The 21,826-nt window shown below is 40.9% G+C and overlaps 1 protein-coding gene across 1 annotated transcript in view; it reads left to right on the forward strand.

The window, feature by feature from the left end:
* Window positions 1–21,826, forward strand: part of PARD3B (par-3 family cell polarity regulator beta) — a 656,620-nt gene that overhangs the window by 422,343 nt on the left and 212,451 nt on the right. The window contains exon 19 of the mRNA XM_060782892.2: window positions 11,313–11,423. Within this exon, the coding sequence (XP_060638875.2) occupies window positions 11,313–11,423 (111 nt within the window). The remainder of the gene's footprint in view (window positions 1–11,312; window positions 11,424–21,826) is intronic.

The raw sequence follows: 21,826 nt of genomic DNA on the forward strand, positions 1-21,826 counted from the left end.
AGTGCCAACATGTCCCATCTCCCAACAACTGCAGGATTGGCACGTTCCCAGAAGAAAGTCAGTTTCTGGCCAACAATTTGGAACTGCAGAGGGATGTCAGAGAGCTGCCGTTCTGGAGTAAGCTGCCTAGCCGAGGAAGTGCAGCAATCATTGGCCTAAATCCAATTGTTAGAGTACACTCATTGACTCAGTGGAAGTTACAGAAGTGTTTTCCTTACAATGTTCCCATTAATTCATTTTGTCTAATCTAGTTGGGACTAACAATTGGATTTAGGCCATTCTTGGTGCAATATATGAGATCACCTGTCTAAGAGGACTTATTTTCCCAAACAATCTGTAGCCAGCCCTCCATATTCATTGGAGTTGTGGGCTCAGGGCCTAATGAAAAAGGGGAAAGCAAATAAACATTTTTTTTTTTTACTTGAAAAAAAAAAACATCTTTAGGAATTTTAGGTTCACCAGCATGATTCTATGATTGACTTTCACTGGATGTGGTATCTGGATACAAATTGCCTGCAGTTCTCTCCTTTAATAGTACTCAAATGGGTATTTATTTATTTATCGTGTCAGGAGCAAACCAAACAGTTGTATTGCATTTTTAACAAACAAACAAAACACAACGTTTGCAAGCTTGGTAGTTGATTAAATGTCCTTTGACCAGTAGCTGGCCACGCAGAGTGCCTCTGGTGTTACTATAAGAAGGTCCACCATTGTGCATGTGGCAGGGCTAAGGTTGCATTGCAGCAGGTGGTCTGTAATTTGCTCTTCTTCACACTCACATGTCGTGGATTCCACTTTGCAGCCCCATTTCTTAAGGTTGGCTCTGCATCTCATGGTGCAGAGTCTGTTCAGTGCCTTCCAAGTCACCCAGTTTTCTGTGTGCCCAGGGGGAGTCTGTCATCTGGTATCAGCCATTGATTGAGGTTCTGGGTTTGAGCCTGCCACTTTTGGACTCTCGCTTGCTGAGGTGTTCCGGTGAGTGTCTCTGTAGATCTTAGAAAACTCAAATGGGTGAGAGAACAAAGATTTCCAAATATCCAAGTTCCTATGGATTGTTTTATTAGCCATTTTAATAGTCAATAAAATATGATAAAATGGCTCCAAGAGCATGCAAAATGCCTTTTTCTTTCTAATCAACAAATGGCAACTCCATAGCATATTTACAGAGAAAGACTAAATGGTATTTTCTGAGTTCCCCTGGACTCTGTTTCCCACATTTCAACATCACCCCCACTTTCCTGGTGGGCCATCACAGGTCAATGAGTGTCTCTTTACAAAATCAAGGTGAAAATCTCAAGAAAGTCTTTCCCTCTCTGTTGAGGATATCTACTCCTGATATAACTCCTACCTCATGGCAGCTCCCCATCACATTGGTTTGTTTATTCTTTCATATCTTAACACACATTCCTCCCCATTTCTCATTGCTTATCAAAAAGGTGGAGAGATTGTGTGTGGGAGAGAGAGGGGGGTGGGGGAGAGAGATGATGGATGAAACAGGTACAGGGGAATGGAGAAAGGCTTAAAAAGTATAAAGCACCTTCTGCTGTCTGTCATCTGGCAGACCTTTCTGGTTTTATTTAATAGAATCAGAAAGAAGTGAGAAAGTGCATTGATAATGGTGTGACCAGATGGCTCCACTTCAGCATTCACATCTGGCAAAAAAGAAGGGAAAGAGGCCTGGCTAGTGCCATTGAAACTAGATCTTCCCGAGTAATCTGCTCCAGCAGTGCTGTAATGCAAACTCTCCTTCTGAGCATTTTGGTTTATTGAGGTCAAAGATCTTCTCTTCCCAGACCTGAAAGCAAGTGGTTTGGGTGGAGGCTGTGCATAACCAATCCATCAGTGCTCTCTTCCAAACCTTGCCATGATGTGCCACAATGGGTCTACCCTTGCTGTCTCTCATTTCTGCCCCTCTTTGCTTTATTATTATTATTATTATTATTTGCTCCATTAAGTTCACAAATGGCTTTGAATTTTTCCAAACACTGATCATTTCTACAGATGACACCACCTAAGCCGCGGATTCTATTGTTCTTGCCCTTGTTGTTCTCCCCGACCACCATGCTGACCTTTTGAATTCATGTTTTTTTCCTAACGAAATGCTTCAAATACCGCTGTGCTCTCAGTGATCTCCAGTGTCATCTCCTGATATGGGAGACCTAATTAACCAAAAGAATTCCCAGTTGCTGAATTTAACTAGCAATCTGCTTAGGACTCTGTCCAGCAGATGTTTTCCCTGCATTAGAAGTCTGAGGACTTTGTAGACCTCCCTGCTCTTTAATCCTCAAAGTAAATATCAACACATTTGAGATGTGGAAACTGGCTCTTCAGCACAGAAATGAAATGTTACCATGGCCACCGCTTTTAGGTCCTGTGTATACGAAATTCATTGCAGGCGCAACGGAGTGGGCTCGCAGAACAGCAAGTTCATTTTAAACCTGTCTCGAAATTAAAAGCGAAACAAAGGAAAGATGATGTCAGTGGGGTTAGGAATAATCAGTTCCTGCCATCACCTGGACAGTTCAGCACAGAAAAAAAGAAATATTGCTTTCATCTGCATCAGAGATGATAAGGTGTAGCAACAAATATTCTTATGCACAATTGCACATTTGATATTCAAATGACAGCGCCAGTGTTTTGCAGTTAGAAGGAGGAAGGCTCATGAATCTCAATCCTTATACCTTGATGGATTCCTAACCAATTCTCTAACCCAGCTCCAGTGAGGGTAGGTGACTGGTGCTTGTTACAAAGCATCCCAGGTAGTACTTGCTTACTTAGGCGATCCCTCATTGTCTGAGTAGGATTTTTTTGGTTGTGTCAGGAGCAACTTGAGAGACTGCAAGTCGCTTCTAGTGTGAGAGAATTGGCCGTCTGCAAGAACGTTGCCCAGGGGATGCCCAGATGATTTGATGTTTTTATCATCCTTGTGGGAGGCTTCTCTCATGTCCCTGCATGAGGAGCTGGAGCTGATAGAGGGAGCTCATCCGCCTCTCCCCAGATTTGAACCTGCGACCTGTCGGTCTTCAGTCCTGCCGGCACAGGGGTTTAACCCACTGCGCCACCGGGGGCATCTGTCCGAGTCGGATAGTCTTCCAGGATTAGTGTATTTGCAGTGGGTCCGTAGGTGACTGTGGAGCCCTATTCTTGATCTGCATCTTCTCCCACAGTGAGGACATTGGTTTCTAGGTGGAAGGCGGTCCCGGTCAGGGTTGGCTTGACATGCCTTCCTCTTGGCACGTTTCTCTCTTTTGCTCTCCATTTGTGCCTCTTCAAATTCTACAGCACAGCTGGTCACAGCTGACCTCCAGCTGGAGCGCTCAAGGGCTTCCCAGTTCTCAGTGTCTATGCCAGAGTTTTAAGGTTGGCTTTGAGCCCATTTTTAAATCTCTTTTCCTGCCCACCAACAATCCATTTTCCGTTCTTGAGTTCGGAGTAGAGCAACTGCTTTGGGAAACAGTGGTTGGGCATCCAGACAACGTGGCCGGTCCAGCCGAGTTGATGGTGGAGAACTATTGTTTCAGTGCTGGTGGTCTTTGCTTCTTCCAGCATGCTGACATTTTTCCGCTTGTCTACCCAAGAGATTTGTAGGATTTTCTGGAGGCAGCGCTGATGGAATCGTTCCAGGAGTTTCATGTGACATCTGTAGACAGTCCACGTCTCGCAGGCATACAGCAGGGTTGGGAGGACAATAGCGTTATAAACAAGCACCTTGGTGTCCCTACGGATGTCCCGGTCCTCAAACAATCTTTGATTTATTCAGAAGAAGCATTCCCAGCAGCATTCCCAAGTAGACTGCTAGTCTGAATGCAGCTCCTTGGAGCCATTCAGCTTTTTAGAGCATGTTTAAGAATTTTAAATCCTTCATGTAAGGTGCCATTCAAACTGGCATGGTCTGATATTCCTATAGCCATCAGTGAGCATTTAGAACTTGGCCCACTTCTTGTTTGCAGGGTCTTGATGCTAAATTCAATATCAGCATAGGGAGAATCCATTGTGCCTACACAACCTGTTCTCAGGTACATTACACTGGTTTTCACATTAAGGTGACTCATTCTTTTTTGCTTTTTTCTGATGGCAAGTCACACAAAAGAGAACCTCTTCCTGCTTTTGTATGCATACCTATTATGCACAGTGCATTTAGAATATTGTCCTTCCATTAAAGGCATCATGCTAATGGCTTTAAAGCTGAAGCTGCCTTCATAGTGCAGAGTGTCACCAAAACAGTGTGCTGAGTGGTGTGAGGCCAAAATGTTATTATCATTATTTTCCCTTCCCCTTCTTTTTATATACTTGGGAGGGGGAATCAATTTTAGAAATGTTTAACATTATTAAATATTCAAGTGCTTTTTTTCTTTTTTCTAAGTCTCCTCTCTCTTTATATAACTAACAATCTCTGACTAAAGGTTTTGACTGCATGTGTGTGGGTGGGTGAGGGGGATATTTCTCCTGCCAGAGGATCTGCTCTCTTTTACACCTGGTGGGAGGAATTAAGGGCAGTGGACAGCATCGTGAGACACCTGTATCTGCTGTTTCAACTTTGCTAGTCTTCCTGGCAATTCTATGGTTTACTTCTGAAAGCTACCATGGAGTTATGTAGCCTAGCAGGCATGGGTGAACTTCAGCCCTCCAGATGTTTTGGACTTCAACTCACAGAATTCCCAGACAGCTTTCTGGCTCTTAGGAATTGTGGGAGTTGAAGTTCAAAACACCCCAAAGGGCTAAAGTTTGCCTGTAAGAGGACCTAGCTAATTCTTGTTTTGTGAGTTGACCTCCAAGGATTCTAGTCTCCCTCTTACCCTACTTACCTTACAATCTAGTAAGCCTTGTTAAAAAAGGATACAGGGATGGGAAAAGGAAGAGGAAATAAAAGGTAAAGGTTTCCCCTGACATTAAGTCTAGTCGTGTCCAACTCTGGGGGGTGGTGCTCATCTCCATTTCCAAGGCAAAGAGCCAGCATTATCCGTAGACACCTCCAAGGTCATGTGGCCCACATGACTGCCTGGAGCACCATTACCTTCCCACCAAGGTGGTACCTATTGATCTACTCACATTTGCATGTTTTCAAAGTGCTAGGTTGGCAGAAGCTGAGCCTAACAGCTGGAGCTCAAATGCAACTTCTCCTTGGTGGAATGGCTCCTGCTAAATGTTGACCTCCAATCCTTCCAGTGTCTACAAGCCTTTTTGAACTCTGTTCTAGATCTCTTAGTTCTATCAATTTTCTGTCTAATGCTTCTACTTCCTTTTCTGTTCTGAATTAAAACAATAGGCTTGCATAGAAAAGAACATGATATTGCCAACATGTATGAATGAGTTTTGTTCAGTCTTGTTCATCAAAACTGTTGGCTCCTTTGCTTTTTCAAGTCGGCCTTTCTTCAGCTAGGCAGTGGTTCTCAACCTGTGGGTCCCCAGATGTTTTGGCTTTCAACTCCCAAAAATCCTAACAGCTGGTAAACTGGCTGGGATTTCTGGGAGTTGTAGGCCAAAATATCTGGGGACCCACAGGCTGAGAACCACTGAGCTAGTGGGACTGTTCATGGGTTAGAACCATAGAATCATTTTTGTCATGTGAAGGTTTTCCCCCATAAGGAATCCATCATATTTTCTGCACTAGGTTGATGATGTTCATGATCTGGGCATTGTATACACCTGAAATAGTGTCCCATCATTTTTGAAGAAGTGCTTGACTTTCACAGCACAAAGGAATTGCCTAGAGTATTCACTTAGCAACATGAAACATAGAATAGAGTGGTGGAGGAGAGAGGAGGTAAGAAAAAGTTATAGATTTTGTAATAGGTTAAGAACAGGTTTTATTACTTACTTGCTTACTTACTCACTTATGTACAGGTTTTACCTGGCGTGTCTTTTTAAGCAGGTGCAATTTCATGATTTTATATTTTTTTCTGTGTCTTTCTTCTTTTATGTAGAAGAAAGAGGTTTTTAAGGGTTTGGTGAAAGAAAAAGATAATTTTTTGAAAAAGTTTCCAGCCTGGGGCTAAGGTATTTTATATTTAGCAGTGTAGGTGTATATGTGACTTTGGAAAACTCCAATATGAAACTGAGGCAAGAAGAGAAACTAATTTTCATCTAGGTTTATTAACTAATTTTAGTTTACAACCTTATTTGAATGTACCAGCATCTTCTGGTAACAAGAATTACACTCACAGATAACAGTTGTAGTTGCATTAATTCCCTTTAAAAAAATTAAAATAAAGGCTCTTTTTTCCTATGTTCAAAAGAAGCCCATCTGCATTTGAAAGGTGGAGAGGAGAGAGTTTGCTGTTGTTGTTTTTTTTTTGTTTTTTTACATTATGTAATACAAAACATGGTGGCAATAATAATTTTAAAAATCTATAAATGAAAAATCAGACATTATTCCAAAGTCCTGCTTAAATGAAGCTATCTTGGAAAGGCGGGAGCAAGATCAAATGTGTGATCTGGAATGTGGCCAAGGAGGAATGAACAATGTGAGTGCTGCTTGCATTGAATATGTATACATTAGACAAAAAAGCTCTCTCCTCAGCTGCTATTAGATTCAGACCTTTCCAGAACTGGTTTGTGGGGCATTTTGCACTGTGCATTTGATTATATTTACAAAGTTATATGGAAAGAATTATACTGAATTCTTCCCTTTGTATGGATAATGGAATTCTGTGCAAATAGAGTTGTAGACAACAATTGTGTGATCTTGTTGTAATCTGTAATGTGATTCACAGGTATATTCATATTCTGCTACAATGTGAGCTTCTCACGTTCTTTTCTTGGGGGAGAGGACAAAAGTGTTGTTGTCTGCAATATCTCCAGATATCCTCCTCTTCTGGTTACCTTTATGCCTTTTAGAGGTCCTCCTAAAATGATGGCTGTATTTTTCCTGCGGTGAAGGTTTAGCTATTTAAAATAACAACTGGGAATGACCTCTCCTTTCACTTGCCTTGTGCTCTCTAGTTATACAGTAGGCCCTCCAGTTTCACTGGGGCTAGGGGCACAAAATACCAATGAAAGTGGGAAAACTACACAAAAAAGTTCTATTTTTTAATCTGAGAGAACACTTCTCTAAGTGCTCTGGGGCAACTCTGTGATCAATTTCCATCAGAGAGATTTCAACTTCCTGTAGAGATTCCTGGAGAGAAAATATTAATCAAATCCATGAATAATCAAATCTGTGAAGGTTAAACTAGCTAAAGTATGAAGCTGACTGTATTTCATTGTTACCTTCTCTGCCTGCCCCCCCCCCCCCCCAGTTCCTGGGTCAAAAGACATCACATATTAGCATCCAAGAGTGGAAGAACTGAAAAAGGAACAACAACCACACATTTGTTCAGAGACATAGAGGAAGGAAATTCTTTCCTAGGTCCTTCCCCATTGCTTTTTTAACAATGTTTCACATGGTCAGTGGGGCGGGGAATTTGGTCATATGAGGTAATAGCCACAATTGGACCATGTGATTGTCAACTGTTGATCCTCTGGGTATTTGGGACTTTCAACTCCTGTCCGAACGCATCTCCCCCTATGAACCACCGTGGAGATTAAGATCTTCTGGGGAGGCCCTGCTCTCGGTCCCACCACCATCTCAGGCACATTTAGTGGGAACAAGAGAGAGGGCCTTCTCAGTGATTGCCCCTCACCTATGGAACTCCCTTCCTAATGCGATAAGATCAGCCCCCTCCCTCTGGTCCTTTATAAGGATGATAAAAACATGGGCTGTGGAGGACCAAGCCTTTGGGACTGTGTAATGAGCCGGTGATAGGAACTCTTAGTATACCAACCAAATTCTATATGGTTGTTGAGACAAGTTCTAACTAGAGGATTTTAACGTCAAGATAAGTGATTTAAATGTTTTTGTATGTGTATGGTCTAGTATGTTTTGGCATTGGATGTTTGCTGTTTATATGTTGTGCTCTTCCTGAGTCCCCTTCAGGGTGATAAGGGCGGAATATAAATGCTTTAAATAAATAAAAAGATTAAAAAATAAAATCCCCAGTCAGCTTGGTCAACTGTCAGGAATTGTTGGAGCTAAAGTATAAAACACCCGGTGTAGCAAAAGTTGGGAACTATCCAAGGTGCTGAATCTTATCCTATAAATAAGTTCAACAGCTTGAACAGTTCCTTTACAGTTGTCCAAAACCTGGAGCAAATTCACTGTCTTGCTCTCATGGGAGCCATCAGCTATCAGTGATAGAGCCTTTGAAACTTCCAAGGGCTTATGCAGTTGTAAAAAAACCCCCACACAATAGGCTGGATGCAGTGAGTAAAAATTCCTAAGTTTTTTTGCACCTACTACCTTTCTCTTTCTTTGTTTACTCCTTGCTCCCCATGCAACCATTTAGACATGTTTCAAAACTTACCAAAGATTACGGTGTGTTTTAGAGTAGTGCCATATTTCCCTGGGTTCACATTGATAGCCCTTCGAGTAAACCTAATTCTGTTTTGCTGACCATTTGAAAGATCCAGGCACCAGGGAGTATCTAAACTGTATGTGACTGTACTGCACCCCCACATTTACACACTCTAGTCCCATAAGTATGGATATCTATCACATACAAATGTGTATCACATTGCACTGAGTCATTCCTGGCTTGCTTGTTGGCATGAAGTCTATAGTGAACACTGGAGGATATGTCTGAGGCAGTGTGTTACCTTTTAGCATCTAACTTTGTTGTATTCAACTATAGTCTCACAGCTTGAATTCATTAGTATTTGAGTTATATAAGGTTGCACTGAAATGTAGAATTTCAGTGCTGGTCACTGGAGAAATGCCAACATACCAGAAAAAATATACTTCAGCCAACATGCTGGAGGCCATAGAGTTGTTTAATGAATAAAGGAGCATTTTTCTCATTTTACAAAAGGACATGAGAAATCACCTAAAGATTATACCAATAAATACAAAATGTATTTATTTAGATACATTGTGGATTTTATTTGCAAAATGTGGTATGGAAAAGATTACGTTTGGATTACATTTATTTAGATACGTTGTGGATTTCATGTGCAAAATATGCTATGGCAGAGATTTCATTTGGCCCAGGGAAGAAGTGGTTTTGATCTATTACATTGCAATATTAATTACTCCTTCTAGGGAATTGGGCCTAAATGCTGAGTGAGTTATAAAGTATTCCATAGTTTTTTCTTATGTTCCATTTCCTGGAATAGTTAAAAAAAATTGTGGTGGGCTCTTTCACATAAAACTGATGACTGAGAACCTGAAATTTTTTAAAAAATCTTCATTTCACTCTGTTGTTTTTAGGGAGACCAATGTTTGGATTGGGGTTGCAATTGTATTGGAGATGGGGAAGGGTCAGGTTGATGGATGCTCACCTAGATCAGATGGTCACCCAGGTCACCATTCCCAACATGAAAGGATAGCTCCCTTCTCCCAGCATCCAGAAATGGCAATGAAGGGGAAAGAAAGTAGGTTTGATTAAGCAAATATCTGCATGCATTGCAGGAATCCAAACAAATAAAAATAAAGCAAACATTGCAGTTACTGACCGTGTGACCAGACAAGCCGATACAGAGAACATATGCATACAGTAGGAAAGAAAGACCTAGCACCAGTGTGACTATATAATGGGGATCCTTTGTAGATTTCCAAATTGAGTTCAGTTTGGATTGAAACAGATGTGTGTGGTAGTAAATGGGATCAAATTGAGACAGGGATGCTATGTCATGAAGGCGAGACAGAGCCTTCATATAAACTCAGCCTGGGCCTGCTTTATGTTTTTCCTGTGTTGTGATTTTGGCTTAAGAATCACTTTGTTTGGAGTCAATTTACTTAAAGCAGTGGTTCTCAACCTGTGGATCCCCATCTATTTTCTCTAAAATCTGCATTTCCTCATTCTAAATCATGCACTGTATTATATGTTTTTTGTTGAACTGTCAGGGAAGTAACCCAACTTGCAAATTCCAACCAGTAAAATTAGAATCATGCATTGATCTAAGTCAGTCATCCGAAAACTGCGGCCCTCCAGCTGTTTGGGCCTTCAACTCCCAGAATTCCTGACTATTGAACAAGCTCATTAGGGCTTCTGGGAGTTGGAGGCCCAAACAGCTGAAGGGCCGCAGTGGGAGGATGCCTGATCTAAATGATAAGTTCCAACAGCAGCCATCAGTTGTGGAATAAAAACATGTATCATGCTATATTGTTGAAGGCGTTCATGGCCGGAATTACTGGGTTGTTGTAGGTTTTTCAGGCTATATGGCCATGTTCTAGAAGCATTCTCTCCTGACGTTTTGCCTGCATCTATGGCAAGCATCCTCAGAGGTTGTGAGGTCATGCTATAGTTTCTGCATTGAGCAAATAGTTGTCTTAGCACAGGGGTCCACAAACTTTTTAAGCAGAGGGCCAGGTTACAGTCCCTCAAACTGTTGGAGGACCGGATTATAATTTGAATAAAACATGAATGAATTCCTATCCACACTGCACATACCTTATTTGTAGTGCAAAAAGCACTTAAATACAATAATTAAAATCAAGAACAATTTTAACAAAGATAAACTTATAAGTATTTCAATCGGAAGTGTGGGCCAGCTTTTAGCTGATGAGATAGGATTGTTGTTGTTGTTGTTGTTGTTGTTGTGTGGTTTCAAGTCGTTTCAGACTTAGGTTGACCCTGAGTGAGGGCTGGGTAAATGACCTTGGAGGGCCGTATCTGGCCCCCGGGCCTTAGTTTGAGGACCCCTGTCTTAGCACATATGAGAACAGCTTTTTCAGGACATCTGCACCCTTTGCACCTGTGCCTTGTTGTATGTTTCTAATGGGAAAAAGAAGTGGGTTTTGCAAAGTGCTTTTTTTCCTTAAATGAGCACAGTTCTTATTCATACAGTGCGGCACCATGTATCTCATTTCCAAAGGTAAACTAGAGAACAGTTAAAGCAGTGCAGTGTCTTCAGTTCGAGAACATGGCATAAGGGTTCTGTGCCTGGGCTTGAGGCTGCCAAGGATTATTTAGACGCACGCTGTCCTTGGGGAAACAAGCCCCTTCAGCTTGTTTAAAATTTATGCTAATAGTAGGCTAGTATTGAAAAAAAATCCCATTCATTCAGCATCTTGAGAAATCTCTAGCATACATTAACTGATGATATCTTGGAAAAAATTAAGCTCCAAGTGTATGGAAAATTAGTTAATTCATACTCTGAGGAATTTTTAAGTTTATTGAATAGTGTTATCCACTCTATTTCGAAAGGCGTAGCTGAAACAAAAAGCACATTATGCTGTTCTTGCTTTAATCACTCAGTGTGGATTTTCAGTTATGCATACTTTCCCTACTATTTCTTCTCTTCCTTCATATGACCTTTCCCCATTTCTTAATCAGGTTTGGGAAGAAAAAAGACGACAAAGGTGTAAAAGGTGACCAGAAAGGAAACGTCAAGTCTGGAACTCTTAAAGAAGAAGAATTTGAAAGGATGAAGGAGGAGCGAGAAAGGTGAGTGGAAGGGAAGGGAGTGGGGATTGCAGCATGTCTTTAATGAAGAAGGAGGATGTACCTTTGCTAGCAGAAAATTAGGGAAGTGATCCCAAAAATGGCATCCCAGACATCTTACCACCAGTCTTATTAGTCCCTTCTCTCTTAGAAACACATCATAGGCAGTCCCCAAGTTACAAACATCCGACTTACTTATCACTCATAGTTAAGAACAAAGGTCAGACAACAGAAAGTGAGAGAAATCTACCCCTTGGAAGGGAAACACGCTCTTGAAAGAATTTTCATGAGGAAAAGTTGTCTCCAAGGAAGCTTTCCCACCAATCGTTTCCACCAAAAGTCATTTTTTTCTAAATCCAGTTATCACAGGGACAGAAAGTGAGGGGAACAGGGGCACAGACAACAAAACAAATTCCCCAGGCATGTTAATCTTTCCCTATGTGATCCAAAGCTAATATAGGCAAATCCCTATATAACATCTTTTCGGGGTCTGGAACTGTAGATAGATCCTGCTTGCCCTATACATAACTCATAAAGCTCATACCTATGTTAATATAGGCATTACTGGGGAAAAGCAGTGTGAAATTCTTTGCAATTAAGAGTATCTTGGAATACACAACATCATTGTATTGTCGAGGCTTCCATGGCTGGAATCCATGGGTTGTTGTAGGTTTTTCGGGCTATATGGCTATGTTCCAGAAGCATTCTCTCTTGATGTTTTGCTTTCATCTATGGCAGGTATAACCTTCATATAAACCCAAATTTCCTAGTTCCAACAGACCTCACAACCTCTGAGGATGCCTGCCATAGATGCAGGTGAAACATCAGGAGATAATGCTTCTAGAACATGGCCATATAGTCCGAAAAACCTACAACACCACATTATTGTTTGCCTTAATCTGATATTCATTTCTGATGAGAGCAATATCGGCTTCCCTAGTCTGCTCGTCCCATGTACCATCTCCTTAGAACAGTGGTTCTCAACCTGGGGTCCCCAGATGTTTTTGGCCTACAACTCCCAGAAATCCCAGCCAGTTTACCAGCTGTTAGGATTTCTGGGAGTTGAAGGCCAAAAACATCTGGGGACCCCAGGTTGAGAACCACTGCCTTAGAATCACCTTAATCTTAATTAACTTAAGATTGTGTTGTGGATTCATCGAACATGGAGAAATCCATATGTTCAAAAGCTAGAATAGTTCCTTTGAGCCTAATATTTTACATTGTCAATGTTGCTTTGCAAGTCATGTTGTTGGCTTTGCCTATGGAGTGAAATTTTATCAATGTTGCCTTTTCCTAAAAAGTTGGGTGTAGTTGGCATGATCTGGGGCCTTCAAGCTCTCATCCTTGATGCTCTTGGGAGCAGTATGTGTGGAGCCATCTCATGAAGAAAGATGAGTCTAGATGAGAATATGCTGGAATTATTTTCCTTTGCTTCCATGTAACTATTTGACTGCTCAAACTGTTCTTCATTAATTTGAGGCAAAGTAATTATTGTATCACTGAGCATGCCAGTTCCAAGGGCCTAGACCCCTTAGTCTGTGAGTTTGATAGAACTAGACTTTCAAGCATTCTTTTGGGCATTGTGCAAGGAAATATTTGAGATCTCTTCTGCTTTCAATCCAAATAATAATCATCATCATCATCTATATAAATAAAAATGTAATGTTCATTTGTGGGATTAAGATAACTCAAAAACCACTGGGAGAATTGACACCAAATTTGGACACAATACACCTATCAGGCCAATGAGTGACCATCATCCATAAAAACACACAGGAAAACACAGCGGAAGATACTTTAAAAGCCAAAAAATAAAAATTACATTACAACACATGCACAAGACACACATATATACACACACAAAACACAGACTGGGCCACAGCAATGCGTGGCAGGGACGGCTAGTAGTAGTAGTAGTAATAATAATAATAATAATAATCATCATCATCATCATCTTTATTTATACCCCCCCCCCCCCCCCCCACCATCTCCCCAAAGGGGACTCGGAGCGGCTTACATGAAGCCACGCCCAATGATACATTACAGCAACACAAAATATAAACAACAAAATAACATCACAATAAAATAAATAAACCAATCAAGTAAAATAAACAGTACAAAATAACATAATGGAAAATAAAACACTGTGTACAATACAAATGCACGGCATAAAATGATAAAACACTGGATGAGATAGCAATGAAAAGGTACATTTGTGGGAGAGGAGCTCATAATAATAATAATAACAACAACTTTATTTATATCCCGCCACCATCGGCACAAGGGGACTCGGGGTGGCTTACATGATGCCACGCCCATTTATACAATATACACAATATAACACAAAAACACAACAGAAAATCAGAAAATAAAATAACGTAAAATACAAAAACGACACAACAATATAAAATCAAAACATTACGACATTGTAAATGATCACCATAGGGGACAAAACAGTGGAATTACACTTTCAATAAGGTGGGGGAAAGTACAATATGAGGAAAACTGTGTAAGTAAAATGGCTACTTTCTGTGGAGTATGCCTACCACCATCCAGATGCAATTGTGCATCCAGGGAGAAAGGAGAAGCCTTTTCCCTACAGACCTCCAGTGTAGGGATGCTGAGATGGCAGATGAAATGTTTTGCCTCTCTTGTGATCATCCCATCAGATTTCACATTCTTCGTCTTATAAAGGCTTGCACAACTTGCAGTCCTAAAAGCCAAAGCAGCCAGCCCAATCAAATGATTGCCCCTTTCCTTTGAATATGTATGTTTGTGTGAGTTTTGCAGATAAAAAAAAGGCTTTCTGTTCATAGCTTGTGGACAGCATTTGGTTCATTGATCACAGATAGTGTGTGAGCCTAAGCCTGACCTCAGTTGTTTCCTTTTGTAAATTGTTGCCATTTGTTATATTTCAATTTATGGGGGGAAAAGTTATTTTTTTCCATGAGGAATCCAAATGTCAAAATGAGCTTCCAATATCTGACAATTAAAATAATTGCATTTGTCCAAAAACAGACTGAAAAGTAAATACCCTTTTTATGGCACAAAAGGCAGCCTGTCTAATAAAAGTCACATTTATTATTGATATATACGCCCAGTGGCACTGATGGGTTAATTGTAGTTTGGTGAAGGTTTTGTACGAGTGTCACTGAAATTTATGTCTGGCACTGCTAACCTGAACCCCCCTCCTCTCCCCAACCACCCACCCTGCAAATTCTTCTTCCTTTTTTTTTTAAAGTCCAACCTCCAGTCTGGATGTTGGCAATTTGAGAGGCATGTGTCCTTCATTTTGCAGAAGCCAACATCTTTATTAGTATCCTGGCAAGCTAAGGAGTAAGTAGCCCATCTGTTAAAGGGCCGGTGTCATGTGCTAAAATGTTTGGCAGACTTCAAGGAATGATCCCGTCTGTTTCTGGGGCTAATGTTCCAATTGGACGTGGAATAATTGTTGTTAACATTTCATTCAGTGATAAATTCTCTTTCGAAATAGAATGTATTCCCTGGAGTGACAGTTAATTGGTAAGAACCTATTAAAAACCGTCAGTTCAATGCTTTTATAATTCTGGTTTATCTTCTCTAATAATTATTCACCTTTCTGACCTGGAAACGTTTGAGATTGAAATGGAGAACAGCAGGTGTGCTTAGAAGCTGATGGACCAAGATTATATTTTTAACTCATATATTTGATTCTTATCCCACAATTAATAGGCACAGAAATATCACCTTTTTCCTCTAGGCAATTTCATTCCTTTTAATTGTGTATTAAGAAAAAAATGTTTATCGTATGAATCCCCAAAGGAAAACTGTAAGTTATACCACATGAACAAGCATATTATTTCTCTTTTCTCTGCTATATCCACATAGCACATTAACCTCACTTCTGTCTGATCACAGTGTTGGTTCTCATTGATGAGAGCAGTAAGAGCACCAATTTGTGTCTGTCACAACTTGTATCCAATATTTGAGAATAGACCTACTGCAGTATGCATGTAGGCTGACAGTTTTACTTCTAGTCAACTGAGCCTTGCAGCCATGGGGGAGATGCAAAAGAAATGTAAGCCTGAACAGAAGGACATAGGGAGAGCCATGTTGAATCATGCTGGTTACCTCGGACCTTTGTAATGCAGTCCGTTCAGACAGTGGACAGACAGTTTCTCAGGTGGAAGACCACTAGAAGGACAGAAACCTATGTTCTTCATGGGAAATTTGCTCCTATCCTTTGATTATTTTGTTAACCCTTTTCTACATTTGAACCCATGTCATTAGGAAGACATGCCCAGTGTGGAACACATCTCGCCACACTAAAACAGTGGATGTGGCTCTTAATGAGACGTGCTGTATTATCACAGGATGTTTGCGCCCTACACCACTGGAGAAATTACACTGTTTAGCTGGTATTGCACCATCTGACATCTGCTGGGAAGTAACGACCAATAGTGAAAGGACCAAGGCAGTGACATCTCCAGCCCACCCCCTGTTTGGATATCAGCCAGCATGCCAATGCCTTAAATCAAGAAATAGTTTTCTAAGATCTACAGAGACACTCATTGGAACATCTCAGCAAGCGAGAGTCCAAAAGTGGCAGGCTAAAACCCAGAACATCAATCCATGGTTGATACCAAATGAGAGACTCCCCCCTGGGCACACAGAAAACTGGGCGACTTGGAAGGCGCTGAACAGATTGCACTTTGGCACCATATGAGGTGCAGAGTCCACCTTAAGAAGTGGGGCTACAAAGTGGAATCCATGACATGCGAGTGTGGAGTAGAGCAAACCACAAACCACCTACTGCAATGCAGTCTGAGCCCTGCCACATGCACAATGGAGGACCTTCTCACAGTGAGACCTGAGGCACTCCAAGTGGCCAGCTACTGGTCAAAGGACATTTATTATAATGCCAAGTTTTCAAACTTTGGGTTTTTGTTTGTTTTTTTAATACAATACAAATGCACCCTTGGTTCACCCCTGATTTGATAAATAAATATTAGGCAGACTTCAAATTCTTACAGGCTGTGCCACATGGACTACACATTGGCCACTCCTGACTTCCAGTCACTCAGGCCGGTTACTTTCTGATATTGTCACCTCTCTCTTTACAGAGTGCATTCAAAGTCCACATATTCTATGGCAGCTGAACTGTACCTGTTACACAAACTCAGGTCTAAATTCTCTGTTAGTCCTAATTAGAATAGATCCACTCATCATTTAGCAATTGATTGAATGATCTACTCCAATTGTGATTAAAGAGTCAGTGGGGTTTGTTTATTATTTACTGTTTATTTACTGTATTTATATCCTGCCTTTCCTAGCCCAAAGGCGACTCAAGGCGGCTTACAAGTTGGCAACAATTTGATGCCACAACAAACATAAAACACAGTTTAAAAACATTTAGCACATAATATAAAAACCATACAAAAACCATTAAAAACATATAATCATCAGCGTCGTCTTATTAAACTCATTTTCCAATTGCATCGTCTAAGCTGTACCATAGTTCTATATTTACCTATTATGCTGCATTTGCAAAAGCTTGTTCAGAGAGCCATGTTTTGACTTTTTTTACAAAATGTCTGGAGGGAGGGGGCTGATCTAATGTCTCTAGGGAGGGAGTTCCACAGCTGAGGGGCCACCACTGAGAAGGCCCTGTCTCTCATCCCCACCAGACGTGCCTGCGAAGAAGGCAGGATTGAGAGCAGCATCTCCCCAGATGATCTTAAAGTCCTAGATAGTTCATAAGGAGAGATACATTCGGACAGATAAGCTGGGCTGAAACCGTTTAGGGCTTTATAGGCTAAAGCCAAATTTGACCATTGGACTTGGACTCTATCGGTTTGACCCTTAGACTTGGACCCTGGAGATCAGGGTCTCCTACTTGGCCATGGGAACCAACTGGGTGACCTTGGGCAAGTCACATTCTCTCATTCTCAGAGGAAAGCAAACCAATCTTGCCAAGAAAACTCTCTGATGGGTTTACCTTAGGTCCCTTCTACACTGTCCTTATATCCCAGGATCTGATCTCAGGTTATCTGATGTAAAGTTGATTATATGAGTCTCCACTACCATATAATCTGGGATAAGCAGATAATCTGAGATCAGATCCTGGGATATAAGGACAGTGCAGTATCTCTTCCACAAACGCCACTATCACCTTTTCATCCATGTCCCAGCATTACTTCCAATTTTAACTTTACATTTGGCCTTCCCACTGTTTTTAATTGTGTGTTGTCTTATTGATAATGTTGTATTTTTATTGTCTATGTTTTTTATTTTAATTGCTTGTACTGTTGTTGTTATTATTGCTTGTATTGTTTGTATTCGGCCTCGGCCTCATGTAAGCAGCACTGAGTCCCTTGGGGAGATGGTAGCGGGGTATAAATAAAGTGTTGTTGTTGTTGTTGTTGTTGTTGTTATTATTATTATTATCTCTGTAAGCCAAAAGATACTTTTAGGCACACAACAGCAACAACAACAACAGTTGTGACTAACCAACAGGATGCTAATTTCTATGTAGAAGTTCTGGTTATGCTTGTATGCAGACGAATATGGTAAATTTTCAAAACAATGTAAATTGTTATCTGAAATTGAAGTGTGTGAGTATGAGAGGGAAGGAGAAATCCCATCAATTATGACTGAATATAGGAGAGGAGACATCAGAGGACAAGGAAGGTTACCAGCACAAAATAACTTTTCTCTCATTCATGGGATTTCTTTTCATACACATTGTTAAAATGGGATAAGCTAAAACCGGGAAGGTGAATTTTGCAACTGTGCTGTCAGATTCCTTCATCCCCAGATGGGCAGTGCTTCAGATTGCAACAAGGCTGTACAGTATGGCCCTGTCACTGTTGCCTATAGTCTTAGATTTCAAGAGTGCAGGGGTTGGAAATGAACGATCCCCTGATCTAGAAATGACCCTCCAGATTTTGCTGAATTACTACTTCTATCATCCCTCAGCCCTGGTTGTACTGGCTAGGACTGAAAGTAACTGCAGTCCAGCAACATTTTTTGAAAGCTCACCCTGCCTTGGAGCTGCAGGAGTTCTCGCTGTTTGCGTCCTAGGCATTTGATGCCTTGCAGCTAGATGCATAAAGGAGCTCTTCTGAAGATCCTGTGCTGCATTGATGTACAAGTTCTATCTTAAGTGCAGGTGACCTGAGAGAGCTCATCTGCAGATACAAATCACCACATGATGCTTCAGTAGCGAACATGTTTGTGTGAACTAGTCCCTAGAGAAGGCAAAACTGAAGTAACTCAAGTGCCTAGCTTAGTGTGCAATGCTGGCAGATAAAAAATAATATATTACCCAGCTCTTGCAAAGGTAGCCGGTGATTTTATCAATAATAAAAAAGGAAAAGCTGCCTTCCTTGTGACATATGACTATGTAAAAAATGCAGTAGGGCTTGACTAAAATAAGCTTCAAGTTATCCAGTTGAGTGGAACTTTAGTGCTTTATGTTTTTATTGACTGTTCACCTAATGATGGCTTACACAGACAGTAAAGATGAGTTTTATAACTTTGCCCCAAGATTCACTAATCCCATAATGTATAATGTAATTCAGGTCTAAGATTTTAATGCACATATTGGCAACGGCAACCACACAGTGAATCTGTGCCATAGATCTTGCTGCCACTATGACTTCACTTGCTGCACACTTTGTCTTGCTGCTAAATGGACCACGTTTTGCAAAAGATTTACTAGAATATAGGCTCTGCAGACTCAGCCCTCATTCCTTATTAGGAGAGAAATTAATTTATAGTAAATCTAACAATTGCAGTGCCAAGATATAGAAGGGAAATCATATGGTGAGCAAAAGCCACACAAAGAACTTGGCTTTGTATGAGATTTTAATTGCTTTCCTAATTACTGACATTGGTTTTTAAAAACTATATTAACCTTCTACTGTTAACTTTCCATGCCTGGTAACACGATGGATTATTTTGTTGTTGTTCTGTTGCTGAATAGGGATAAGTAAGGCATTTTTCTAGAAACAAGCATGTGTGCCTGTTTTTCTGCTTTTTAAAAAAGAATATTACAGTAATGCATACCCCGCTCTTCCATCATTCCTTGAGAGATTGAGGCCTTCATTATAAGACCCTGACCAAAAAGAGGTGCATCTACACTGTAGAACTGATACAGTTTTACACCACTTTAACTGCTGTGACTCAATGCTTTGAAATCATAGGACTCCAGCACTCTTTACCAGAGAAGGCCAAAGACGTTGTAAAACTCTCACTCTTATGATTACATAGGATTGAGACATAGTAGTTAAAGTGATGCCAAACTGCATTAATTCCGCAGTGTAGATGCATCCAGGGTCAATGCCATGTTTTGTTTTGTTTTTTGGTATGCTAATTGAAGGGCTCGAGGTTCTAACTGTTACACACATTCCACTTTTGGCAGCCTTCCAGATGTGAAAGCCTTCAATTCCTTTATTACTTCTGGGTTAGAAGTGGATTTCAGACTTTAAAAAATGTAATTTCATCTACTGCAGAAAGAGGAGCCAGGAGCTGGGTCCAACCAGTCAGATGACAATGGCTTCTTCTACCAGACAGTAAGGGCCTGTCCAGACATTATCTTTATCCCAGGAGCTCCCACAGCAAATTGGTGGGTGGCCAAATGCCGTTACCTATAAATGCGGAAACAATTGCTACAAACAGCAAAAAACATGAGATGTTCAAGTGCAAGAATATCCCAGTTCTGAGCCGAAAATCCACATCTTCGAATGTCTGTATGTCCCTGCATTCGAAAGTCACAGGATTTTTTATTTGGTTTTGTTCCCAGGTTTTAGATGTTTGTTCCTGATTGGTCGGTTCCTAAAAAGAAGGTGACAGTTGAATAGAATTGGAAAACTTTCTTTGTGTGCCAGAAACTTCATGAAACGTGTGGAGGGCACATTTTTTTCTGGCCAGAACAAAGCCCCCCTAGTCAACATTGTACATCTTTCCACAATAAGAGCTATTAGGAACAGGCATACATAACCCAAGAACAACACCCTGTCTGCACAGATGTCCATGCAGCTTATATAACCCAGGAACAGAACTTACACTATGATTCGCATCTTTGCATGTTTGCCAAAATTTCTGGCAGAAGTTCTGTGGCAGCCATCTTGAAGGCTGCAACATCCTGCAACAAAGCAACAAGTGTGGATGACAGAGGCAGAAATCCCAGAATCAATAGGTTTATACCTGGACATCTTAGGTCCTGGGATTTTTTTTGCTTCTGAATAAAGTGCGCAATTTGGTGCTGTCTGGAACCGCCCTAAGTCAAGAGCATAGAGATTTCTTTGGTCCAGTCAGCAGTGAGCCTGAAAAGAGTTTCCCTGATGTAACCTCACCTTAACTGAATGGTACAATAACCATGTCAGTTTGTCTACTTGAAAGAAGCTACTACAGTCTATCATTTGAGAGGAGTGCAGCTGGAATCATTTTTTGGTTTGGTACCCATATCTAAGATTGTGTCATCAGTTTTTGAATTGAGCAGAGAGGACATTCAGCATAGTGTAGTGGTTTGAGGGCTGAAAGATGACTTGGAGATCAGAGTTCAAATTCCTGCTTCTTCATGGCAACACACTTGGGGGGCCTTGACAAGTCACAAACTCTCAACCTCAGAGGAAGGTAAGAGCAACCCCTTCTGAATAAATCTTGCCAAGAAAATCCTAGCAGCACCAAAGAAAGTGCTATGTAGCTCCTCTACTGAACACCTCTGTGGCTATCTGGTTGTTGTATATTCATTCAGTTGCTTCCAACTCTTCGTGACCTCATAGACCCTGTCCACACCAGAGCTCCCTGTCAGCTGTCACCACCTCCAGCTCCTTCAATGTCAATCCAGTCACTTCAAGGATGCCATCCATCCATCTTGCTCTTGGTCGACCCCTCTTCCTTTTCCCTTCCATTTTCCCCAGCATAATTGTCTTCTCTAAGCTTTCCTTTCTTCTCATGATGTGGCCAAAGTACTTCATCTTTGCCTCTACTATCCTTCCCTCCATTGAGCAGTCGGGCTTTATTTCCTGAAGTATGGACTGGTTGGATCTTCTCGCTGTCCAAGGCACTCTCAGAACTTTCCTCCAGCACAACAGTCCTGGAATTGGTCTTAAATTGCAATCCTTGAATACAGAGTCCTTGAACATAGCTCATGGCACTGATGGAAATTATAGTCTGGAAGGCTACATATTCCTCTTTGTTGTACTAAAATGTTCTGGCTGATTTTAGGTTGCCATGCATTTTCTATAAAAGCAGTTTAAATTCTCCCAAGGACTGTTCAGACTAGTAGCCTAGGGACATGCCCACTAAAATACCTCTGGAATTAATGTGTGGTTTTAAGTGATCAATTTATTTTTTAGACAGAAACCACTCCATTTTGTGAAGTAAAGTAACTGGACTTATATTCCTTTGAATATGAAGTT

Source organism: Anolis sagrei, chromosome 1 (assembly GCF_037176765.1).
Source record: "Anolis sagrei isolate rAnoSag1 chromosome 1, rAnoSag1.mat, whole genome shotgun sequence".
NCBI lineage: Eukaryota > Metazoa > Chordata > Lepidosauria > Squamata > Dactyloidae > Anolis > Anolis sagrei.